Source organism: Hipposideros armiger, unplaced genomic scaffold (assembly GCF_001890085.2).
Source record: "Hipposideros armiger isolate ML-2016 unplaced genomic scaffold, ASM189008v1 scaffold_45, whole genome shotgun sequence".
NCBI classification, from domain to species: domain Eukaryota; kingdom Metazoa; phylum Chordata; class Mammalia; order Chiroptera; family Hipposideridae; genus Hipposideros; species Hipposideros armiger.
The window spans coordinates 4,069,079-4,080,665 of NW_017731395.1; the positions used below are offsets into that span (position 1 = coordinate 4,069,079).

The 11,587-nt window shown below is 47.0% G+C and overlaps 1 protein-coding gene across 1 annotated transcript in view; it reads right to left on the minus strand.

The window, feature by feature from the left end:
* Nucleotides 1–407: 407 nt before the first annotated feature.
* The window catches only part of HHIPL2 (HHIP like 2), an 18,197-nt gene continuing 7,017 nt past the window's right edge, over nt 408–11,587 (minus strand). The window contains exons 4-9 of the mRNA XM_019639599.1: nt 10,881–11,212; nt 9,983–10,109; nt 8,680–8,825; nt 4,625–4,706; nt 2,009–2,091; nt 408–1,242 (exon numbers count right to left, since the gene is read on the minus strand). Coding sequence (XP_019495144.1) covers nt 977–1,242; nt 2,009–2,091; nt 4,625–4,706; nt 8,680–8,825; nt 9,983–10,109; nt 10,881–11,212 — 1,036 coding nt within the window. The 3' untranslated portion in view covers nt 408–976. The remainder of the gene's footprint in view (nt 1,243–2,008; nt 2,092–4,624; nt 4,707–8,679; nt 8,826–9,982; nt 10,110–10,880; nt 11,213–11,587) is intronic.

Below are 11,587 nucleotides of genomic sequence, written 5' to 3' on the forward strand. Positions count from 1 at the left end.
GCAAGGGTCGGCCAACTTTTGAGACGAAAGAGCCAATCCTGTCCCTCACAACAATTTAAAAATTATTCCAGAGCCATAAAACAAATGAAATCACCATTATGTGAATAATATCCTTTAACAATTTTATAAATGAAAGTGTGATAGTTTTAATTTCATTTTCAATTTTACTTCAGAGCCACATGTACATACACCCAAAGAGCCACATGTGGCTCGTGAGCTGCTGTCTGCCAACCCCTGGTCTAGGGCAAGTCGCTTACCTTGTGAAGCCTCACTTTCCTCATCTTCAACAGAGGTTATAGAGCAATTTCAGATAATGTAGATAAACCTGGCACATAATAGGTACTCAAAATGTAATTATGTTTATTATGCTACTTGCCAAGGCAATGTGGTAGGCGCTGGAGGTACAGAACTGAACCTGCAAAGGAGATGACCATTTTAGAGGGCTTTCCGTAGAAACCTATCACCACAGGCCTTCTCCTAGACCTGGGATGAGGCATCGGAGCGAAACACGGTTGGTTCTCAGGCAAACACTGGTGAGGCACACCAGATTACCTAATGCCAAGCGTCCAGGAGATCGAGAGCTATGTGTCCGTTTGAGCAAGTGTTGATTTAGTACCTTAGGTCGTAGACATTCACCAAAAAAAAATGGAGACACACGGTGCCATTTCCAGCAGGTTTACAGACTAGTGCCCACCACAGCCCCCGGGATGCATGGGCCACGGGAGATCTAGTTCCCCCGCAGAAGCAGACAAGGGGCATCTGTTCAGACAGCAAGATCCTCATGGAGGGACAACCATGCAGGCCTTAAGTCAAGTTCTCCTGTCTGCCCCGCCCTCCCCCCCTCCACCCGCAGCTTCCCACATGTCTAAGGTCCGAGTTCAGAAGCAGCAGGTTCCTTGTGGTGATGGGATTCTGCCCTTGCAGGTCCCCTGGTCGGCTACCGTGACAGAAAAGGCCGAGGGAGACTTCTTCCAGCTCACCTCTGCCGTGCTGGCTGGCTCACCTTACCATGGTGGGGTTTCTGGCTCTTCGTCCTCTTCCCATGGGGGCCTGGGGACAACACTCTGGCTCCCTTCTTTACACCAGGCCCTCGAAATGTCTTCCTGTTTCGTGTGGGAGAAGCTGGCTTCTCAGAGGAGCCTTTCAGAGATGGGGCCCGGTCTGGACTGGAAGCTAAGGTTGCATTGGAGAATTTGCTAGCAGCTTTCTCTGATTGCTCTTTTAGCAAGTCCAAGACCGTCTCTGGGAAACAAGCATTTATTTAGTGAGAAATAAAGTCCTGGGAAATAGCTCTAGGAAAAGCCCCACCCAGGAAACCTATGACGGCACGAGGGTTCTTTAATATAAATTCTTTTGAAATTGGTATTTTTAATTCCCTTAACTGGCTTTGATCTAAATATATTACTTTTTTAATAGGGTCACTCCAGTGACACATCGCTCTGGAATAGATCCCTTAAGACAGTGTACCTCCTCTACAAGTCGTTCCTGACTACCCACCAGACACCAAGGAAGCAGTCCTTCACACTTGGGGGCCTCTCAGCCCACTGGACATCCTTCTGTACCAAACCTCAGTGCTGTATTTACTTCTTTATTTGCCTATACTACCTGGCCCCCTTCCATTCAACTCTGAACTCCTGCAGGTCAAGTTCATGGCTGTATCCCCAGGGTGTAACACACTGCCTGTCCCAGAGGAAGTACTAAATGAATGGTGCCAGGTGAAGGAAGGAAGGAAGGAAGGAAGGAAGGAAGGAAGGAAGGAAGGAAGGAAGGAAGGAAGGAAGGATAGACAACAGGTCACAGGAGAAGCAGGTGTTACCCCCACTCACAATGTTATGCAGAGAAGATGGACAGTAAGTCACAAGTTACATCCCTCATCCAGGGGATAAGCATAGGTAAGAACATAAGACCTCCCACCCGACAGCACTGCAGCACATTTATTTGCAGAGGGCACTGTGCATGCACCTCAGTGCCCAGACCTGAGCCGAGCCCAAGATGGAGGCAGACTCACTGGCGAGTGGCCTGAACTGGACCCGCTTACTCTTGGTTTTCACCGGCACTGGCTTGTATTTGCACTTGCCTGGGGGTGCTCGCCTAAAAACAGATAGAAACAGTGAGGACACAAGACTCTGACGATGGGACCAGGAAGTCAAGGTCACATGTGCAAGAAGCCATACACGTGCAAGAATAAAGTTCAGCCCTCCCTTTTCTATGGGGATGACAGAATTGGGTTCAAATCCTTGGGACCACGGGCAAGTAAACCTTGGTAAGTTTCAATTTCCACAACTACTCGTATAAAATAGCAAAAGTGATTGTACCCATCCTTGCAGGATAAGAACTGTGAATTTGGAGCACCATAAGTGACTGATAAATCACTTTTGAAATTTTTGTAAATGAGATAAAAAAAAACAACAAAAAAACTTGGAATGGTGCCTAGCACATAACAAATACTCCTTAGATGGTGGTGGTGGTTCCCTTTAAAGAAAATCCCTTCAAGAACTCATGGCACAGCCCCTTAGGTGGTGCCAGCCTCTCTGCCTACTAGTACACTGCTGTCCCCCGTGTGCATCTTCTAAAATAAAAGGGACATTGGTGACTAGCAGTGTTGCTGCTATTCAGAGCAGAGATGGGACTTTCCAGCCAGTCCCCCCCGCCACCTTCTTAGCCTCACTCCAACTCCATCTCTTGTTGCTAGCACCCCCATCCCAGGTGAGAAAAGAAAGTAATATTATTTATTTAACAAACACTTGTTTGGTGCTTAGGCATTGTACTATTGCGTTATAAGTAAAACTCACTGAATCCTCACCATGACTTTTTAAAGTAGGTGCTGTTACTATCCCACTGTACAGAGGGGAAACTGAGGCACACAAAGGTTAATAAACAGGTGCCAGGCCACATAGCTAATCAGTGGCAAAGCCAAGACTCAAAACCAGGTTCAAGGCTCTATGACTCTAAAGGAAGGGCAGGAGGAAAAGATGGAAGGGCAAAAAATTCACACATAAATAAATCAACTGCTCCTCAGAACACTGGGGTGGGTGCATTTAGTGTGCTCAGGCCACTTAAGTAAACGGAGTGGACTTGGAGCCACAGCTACAGAAGCTGCAAAAAAGGAGGCTACAATTCAAGGTAACTGTAACTGAAGCGGGCAGGCGGTGTGGGAATGACTGGTCCACAAAGAAAGCTGACTTCCTGTCCTCGGCCGCTTCTCATTAGCTGTACAAGTGATTTAACTGAGCTGGGCTCAGTTACCTCATCTTCAGATCCAGGGTGTTAGCCTGCCTTGTTGGGGTTCTGTCAGCATTGAGTGAGAACCTACGTGCACAGCACTTAGCACAGTGCCCGGGACACAGGAATAGCTCAATAAATGTCAACTGGACAGAAAGGTGAATGAGCAAGGACATGTTGGAACAGGCTTCACAGTTGCTTGATGACTGACCGCTCATGGCTGCGCTTGTGACAGAGGGGGGCTAAATTATCCTCCAACTAAATCAGGAAACCAACAAAGGAAAGTAAAAGGGATTCACACAAAAAAACTTGTTACTAGAAAGAACAGAACCCGCTGACTGGCCACCAGGAGCCCTTTAAAGAGCCTGGGTCTGCCCCGTCCCCTGAGCACAGGAGATATTCATGGAGCAGATCCAAGTGTGGAAACAGCCCAGCACCAACTTCACCCCTTGGCAATGCTGCTCGGCAGTCCTGCTGTCAGGAGAGCACCCCAGGCAAAGGCTCACGGCCTGAGCCCCTTCCAAGAACTTCTGAGCGTCCTCTGCCAAGTGGAGCCAAGCTGGGCTGGCTCCTGGGCCGCGGCCAACAGCTGGACTTATTTACCAAATGTCTTCTGAACACCACTCCAGGTCCGGGTGATGGAAGTCTCAGAGAGAAGTTTCCCTCTGTGGGCCTGTCTTCAAGCTGATTCGTGGGGAGGCTTTCGTGCTTTGGGCAAGAATCCTGAGATAAATCCGGTGCCTGCCCGGAGCTCTCCGATGGATACACTGCGTCACCCTCCCAGGTACAGACCAGATACTCAATAACCTCACAAATGGGAAGCTATATTGCAACTTTTGTCTCATCAGTTGGTTAGCCTCTGAGAGAGGTGGGCAAAGAAGCAGATGAAACAACACAGAGTCCACCAAGTGAACAAATACTGCCAGTGAATTCCAGCAAGGGGCAGGGGCAGACACTGGGGAACCTGACGGCTGAAGATATTTGCCAAAGACCTTGGAGCCTCGACCAAACCCGGGGGGCAGGGCAGCAATACTGCAATACTCAGGGGGTCAGAGGTGTACACCCACTGTCAGATGATCCTAGACCAAAGTTTCCAGAAGCATATTTCAAAAACAAAAAAAAACAAAAAACAAAACCAGAGCCACAGGTCTAGCCTAGCCATCCTGGAAAGGCTCAAACTCCTCATTTCCAATCGCAAAGAGATCATTTCCCAAATACTCCATAATCCCTACAGATGCATCGTCCTACTGTGTTTGACCAAGCTGCTTTTCATCTAGAGCGTAGGTTTGCTTCCTTGGTAATTTCTGGTAATTCTTGGGGCGTGAGGACTCTTTTTATGACCTGCCGTGGAGATAAGGACTGATCACAATGCACCTGAGAAGAGAATGAGACCAAATCTTACCTTGATGGGTCAACAAATTTGTAAATGGATCCATGTGGCGCGTAGGCACTTGGGTAAGAGGTGGCCAGGAAGTAGAGCTCCCCTGAGAAAAGAGGACAGGACATCAGCAATGGGACACGAAGCAGGGCTGAGACACAGAGGTGGGCGTGCAGACAATCCTCAGCATGGGCTATGACCCTGATGGGCAGTGAGCCCCGAGGGAGGGAGCCCGGGATTCTGATTGACAGCTGGGCCTTCGCTGGACTAGAAGACAAGGTCCATCTTCAAGCCCCCAAAGAGGAGCTCAGAGTGTGGCCCCGCAGAGCTATGTTTCTGTTTTGTTCGTTGAACCAAAAGGGCTTCTGCTTTATCATCCCTTTGCTCTCAGAAACTCCGCCTCAGTGAATCTCCGTTTCCTCCCTCCTCTTTCCTGTTGGTGACGCTTCTCTGTGAAACCTGGAAATAGGCGCTCTACGAGCGGAGCGCTATTTATTAGTCCCTTGGCCTTGCCCCTTCTCCAGGCCGTTAGTTCCCCCCACCCCTGCCTCCCTCTTTCCTGATTTCCACCTTCTTCAGTCCTTCGCTCCTTATCTCCTGTGACCATCACACTCTTCAGCCTCTCCCCTTGGTCTTCTCCACACCGCACCAAAATCACCTCGACCCACGCCCGCCTTCATCTCTTTTAGTAGGGGCCCCTGATACCTCCCGTTTCCTCCTGTTTGAACCCCTGAAAATGCCGTTTTTTTCTCAGAGTTAACTACCTCATTCCAACTCGTTTTGCAGTTACCTGGGAGGGACAGTATAGTATAGGGTTTATGAGGCCAACTGTAGAGCTAGAGAAACCTGAGTCTGAATTCTGCAAACACCTGTTATTAGCTGCGTTGTTCTGGGCCACCTCCCAACCTGTGTCACCCTCCCGTTATTTATTCGTTTCTCAAGTGGGGATAATAATACCTCACCTGATTGTCAGGTTTTACATTAGAAAGTGCTCGGTAATCGGCAGTTCCTCTTCCTTTCCTAGGTCCCTACTCCTTAAGAGCCAGTGCTGTGGCGGATGGCTCTGTGACCCCGGCACAATGTCTGCGCCACTGCACTGAATTTCATTCACTTTCTGTTGTGTGCCTTACGCGCTCTCTCAACTGTATGGAAGAAAACGTCTACTGAACTGCAAATTGGAATCACCTAGAGCTTTAGGGAGCTCCGGGTTATTAACCACCCTGGCAGTAATCCTGAGTGTGGCTCGGGGTTACTTTTCACTGCCAGAAGCGGTAACCCCGAGCCACACTTGGGATTACACTGCAGTGTCCCAGAGAAGTCCCTTGCCTGCTCCCTGCAGGTAATAATTATATTATAATTTATGATTTTGTATTTCAAACTTTATCAAACCTGGGATGCCTACTAGTCTCTTGTTTGGACAGATTTAAGTGAGTAATTCCTAAGAATTACAGGCCTATAATATAAAACAACAAATTTCCATGCAAAACAATGTACCGCTTAGGGTACAAAATTACTGACATAATCAGACCACCAGGGAAGTTAAACAATCTTCTTCCTTGAATTTGTGGTGATCAACATTTGTCTTGTGCTGAGAGGTGCATGGCCCCTGCAGGGCCTCACACACAGGCTAACAGTTGCCTGAGAAGCTTTCTTTTTTGTGTACTGACAAGCTCTGTTTATCATCTTTCCCTGGGAAGGGGGCTGAGGAGTTTGGACACACCTGCCTTAGAGCCAGTTTGTCCCCTCTGACTGGAAACCCCAGGCACCATTAGAGGTGGCTGTATGGGTCTACCATGAGATCAACGGGGTGTCCGCCAAGCATCCGCCTGTACACAGGTGGCCCTCTGCAGGGGCCCCTCCAAACCATGCAAAGAATTCCTAGTCTAAAAGGAGAATTGAAAACCCTGCATTATTGCATATTCCCTACACAAGACTACAGTCTATGTAAATTATATGCTCTACAAATGCCATAGCCTACCCACCGTATGTTTAAGGAGAAAAAAAGCTAGAAGCAAATTTCATCTGTACTGGCCAACTGACATTTTAAAATATATTTTAGGCAAACATACACACACCCCCAAGAAACTGTAATATGCTATGTAAAACAAAATGCACATAATGTGAATTTATCATTTATCGCAAGCATCATCACTTTGACCGGCCCTCTTGAGAAAGTGCTTCGGTGACTGACGTTCAGAAATCCAAACACAGGGACCCAGCAATGGGCAGCCCCATGTCCGTCGCTCACTCTGAGGTCGTTTATTTATTCCAGCTGTCAGCTAGAAGACCTTGAAATAGCCGAGGCAGAGAGTTTGGTGCAACTAAAAATTACTGATCTGAAGCTGGTGACTAAGAATAAATACTCAAAAAAACCCTCAGATCTAAATAGGTCTATAAGTGGGAAGGACTAGGACACAAGCAGGGAATTGGAATCAATCTGCACAAAAACGCAAAGGGAAGGAACTCTGGAAGAAAATCATTTGTTTTGGAACAGCGTCCCGGCTTGACGGCAGCCCTTGGGCAAAGTCTGGCTTAGGCACACATTGGCAAGTGCACTCCATACAATTCAGCCAAGGACACTTGTTTTGTTCTGCCAGATGTACTGACTGGTATTCAAAAACTGCCTGTTTTCTCCTGTGAGAAGTCAATGGGCACAACAAACCAAACCACCGAAGCCAGGGTTTCTGGGGCCTTCTATAAAGGAACAAGCACCAAAGATGGCAGCCCAGGGTCGCTGAGAAAGCCAGCCTCCAGGGTACTCCAGCCTTTAAGGGGGCTCCAGCCTCTGGGGGGCTCCAGCCTCTGGGGAGCTTCAGCCTTGGAGGGCTCCAGCAGGGAAGAGGCCCCACCAGACCTGTGACACTCACGTCATCCATTTTCCACTGAACATCTCCCTGCTGGCCTGTGGCTTCTCTCTTTTTTTATATGTTTGGACTTCCAATTTGGAACTCACAAAGCGTTTTCTCTACTAAGAATGCTTGAATTTTCCAGTCTTCTCTGCTCTTCTAAAATATTCATTTCAAACTGCCCATTCATAAGCTAGGTGAGAGACAATGGCCCAGAAGCTGACTGGGTTTCTTTATGTTCTATTCGAGCAAAGGTCTTGTGCAGCCACTCCATGGCTCAGAGCAGAAAGAAGTCAAATACTCAGGGAACCCTGAAGGCTCTGGTTTACACTTACAGAGAATCCTAGGTCTGGAAGGGACCCTGAGAGATCATTTTATTCTCTTCCTTGCCTCCAAGCATTGCCGAATAAAATGTTATCTTTCAAAAACATACATTGTGTAAAGCTGAATTTAAAAAACCCGTTTGCTGGTTATAAAATTTGGGGACATTTATTACAGCTGAGTCAATCTCTCTCATACACACACACACACACACACACACACACACACACACACACACACAACTTGCTTTGCTGATGCCCTTTATACTATAAGCCTAATTTGTCTAGTGAGTAGTCTCCTACCCATCTGTCTGACTTTCCCCTGATTTCACAGGAACGAAATTCCCCCTTGTTCGCTCACAGCAGTTGCCTCACAAACTCTTGGCAGGGTTGGGGAAGAGCCCAGCCCAGCCAGAGGCTGATCATCAAAGGTGCTCTCTCCCGGGCGACACCACCAGGACAAACAGCCCTGGTCCGTTGGGTCTGCCCCACTGTTGGCCCTGTCCACATCCCTGTGGTTGCAAATTAGAACCCGGTCAAGAAGGAAAGAGCACATACGCCTCCTTCACAGTCCCAGGACTGAAAAGACCGACACGCAGACCTTGCTTTGGCCCGCGCAGTGAGTGTGAGGCTCAGCCCAGAAGGAGCAGGTTGGCACAGCCAGTTTCCTCATTGGTGAAATGAGCATAATAATTACACCAGGGGGCATTGTGATTACTAAATAAGATAAAAAATGGAAAGTGCTTAGGACAGTATCCAGCACATTACAAAAGCTGACTAAATGATAGTGAAACTAGAACTGGCCATTGCTACTTAAATAACACCGGTAATAATAATAAACTCTTCGTTCACAATGCCTGCGGTTATCTAAGTGCCAGAACGCAGAAATAAGATAACCCTGTACGTGTGTTACCTGCTTCGTCTTCAGCGAAGGAGATGATAAACTTGCTGTAGGAGCTGATCAGCCCTGGGAAGGCACAGGACGCAGTGTCACCCAGGCAAATATCCTGTTTCTTCCATTTCTTGGTCTGTCTATCTTCCTGCAAAGCCATAAGTCGACTAGATGAAAAATAAAACCTTATATTTTAGGCATCCATATTTCCACCCTGCAGTATATTGTTCCTCCTAGAAGCAGGGACTCTTTGAGGACTAAGATGGGGTTCTCCCACATGTGACCAATAATTAGCCCCTCCCAAGAACCCAAAAGCTACTTCTGAGATACACAGTCACCCACTTGACCTAGATAGGGAAGTTCACTTTGTTATGAAAGGAGTTTGGTGCCCTGGGAAGGCTGAACCGCTACTAAAGACGAACCTAATTTTTATTAGCTGTCTCACCTTTTGCTAGTTGCTCAATGTCTCTAAGCCTCAGTTTTCTCATCTGTACAATGGGGAATGGTAATAGAATTTACCATAGGAGAGCCTTGTGAAGATAAGTAAGATAATATACACAAATGTCTTACCAATGTGCCTGGAATACAGTAAGGGCTCAAAAAACAGTAGCCATTATTATTATTATTATTATTATTATTATTATTATTATTAAATCTATATAGTAGGAAATCGATGCTTCATATCCTTCTTCATCTATCTGAACCAAATGCAGGTTTTTAGAAATAAAGGGAAAGGAAGTTGGGTAAACCAGGGGTGTCACCTGAAAAGTTGTATGAAAAGACATGCCCAACCCCAGGTGACTAATACATATGCTTCAATTCAGAATCACTGCGTATTAACCAAGTCACATGTATGGGGGTGGAAATGGAGGTAGGAGTAATGGTAAAATACATAAAGAACAATTAAATCCGAAAAATCTAACAAGTGGTAAAAGAACTGACCTATTACTAACTCGACTCTATCTCTGTAACCAAAAATTGCAGCATGAAAATATTAACATCCTTTCTAACTAAAGGTGGGCTAACAGGGACCTGAGTCACCCTCCCACACAGTCTAAAACCTAGACAAAATAGAAAGACAATGGTTTCAAAGATACTGGATATCAGACAGTGAAGGTCTGTGTTCCCTAAGAGATGGGAAACAAACAATTGCCCCAGCTGGCTACCTTGAAAGAGCTTCCAACACAGGAAGGAAAACTTAGGCAGAGCCTCGCATCCTCCTTGAGTTGAAAAGACAGAGATGAGAGTCCGACTCCCATCTAGTTAACTTGTTCATAAAAATGTTAAAATACAAAAGAGAGAGGGCAGATCAATCCTCCCTTACCCACTCATGAAGTCCCCAAAGATGTAGAGGCCGTTGAGATTTGGAGATTCGCACCCACGGTAGACATACCCTCCGGTGACTGACTTCCCCAATTCACGGCCATAAGCATAGATTGGCAGGATGTCATCTGTCCAGGAACAAAGACAGCGAGTGTCATAGCTAACAGCTGGGAGTTGCGAGGAGGACGCAGGGGGCTTTTGCATGTAATTGCCTGACTGAGTAGAGAACACTCTATTCTTTTTCTTCCATAGGATGGGCAACCCAGATAACCATGTTTATTTTTCTCAACCAACCAGCCCCAGTATTTGTGAGCTTCCCATTTGACTGGCTTCTGCAAGCAGAAAAAAAGCTGAAAATTTCCCTGCAGGTGAGGCAGTGGCCTGGAAATCCACACACCTGAGTTTTTCCCCCTAGGTTGACATGGCAGATACTCAGGCTTAATTAAGGTTTTGGAGAATATCGTGAGGGCCTGTAAGACTGCTTCATAACTTAGAGGACGGACTAAGCCATGATGACAAAACACACCTAAAGCACACCTGGGTTATGGGTGCCTCAGGAGGGTACGACTACTTGATTATATAAGGAATATTGTTTCACTGGGCTATCACAATTGGGAAATAAATAAAAATATATAGCCACCAATTATCCTGTGCAAGTGGTTCTCAAAATAGTATGCCTAAATACTGCATGGGTAGACTCCCAGGTCAATCCCACTCCCCCGGTCCACCCAAGATTCAAACTGATTAGGTTAACAAGCACTGCCAAGGTGTTCCTGGTACCAGTGGCTGGAGGACCATGTGAGAAGCACCGTCTACAGGACACCAACAAAGGCCCCTTCCAGTTTTATTCCCCAACCTCCACTTCATTCAGGAAATCACCCAGAGAGCGTCTTACTTACCCAAAGAGGCATTGTGACAGAGTTTTTTGTCGTAACAGGCGAACCCTTCCTTTGCCCTCCAGCCATAGTTCCCGCCTTTAACAATGATGTCCACTTCTTCAAACCTGTTCTGTCCCACGTCCCCACAGAATATCCGGCCTCGGCCCTGGTGCGTGATGGGGTCCCCTCGGTCCATGGCACAGCGCCATATGTTTCTGATTCCATAGGCATAGACGGCGGGGTGGGCCCCCGGCTCAGACACAAAAGGATTGTCCAGGGGGACGCGGTACCGCTTGCCATCTGAGCCTGGCCCGTTCACATCGAGCCTTAACACTTTTCCCAGCAGGGAACTTCTGAAAGACAGACAGCCATGAACAGGCACAGAGTAGACACCCAGAAGGGGACTTGCTGGATCAGGTGCTAGCTGTGTTTTTATTTTTTTGAGGAATCTCCATGCTGTTTTCCACAGCGGCTGTACGATTTTGCATTCCCACCAACAGTGCACAAAGGTTCAAATGTCTCCACATCCTGCCGACACCCTTGGTTTTTGTTTTTAAATAACAGCCATGCTAACAGGTGTGAGGTGCTATGTCATTGTGGTTTTGATTTGCATTGCACTGATGATTAGTGATGCTGAGCAGTTTTTCTGCTGCCTGGGGGGCATCTGTATGCAAGATAAGTAGGTTCTAGAGATCTGCTGTACCACATTGTCAATATAATTAACAATA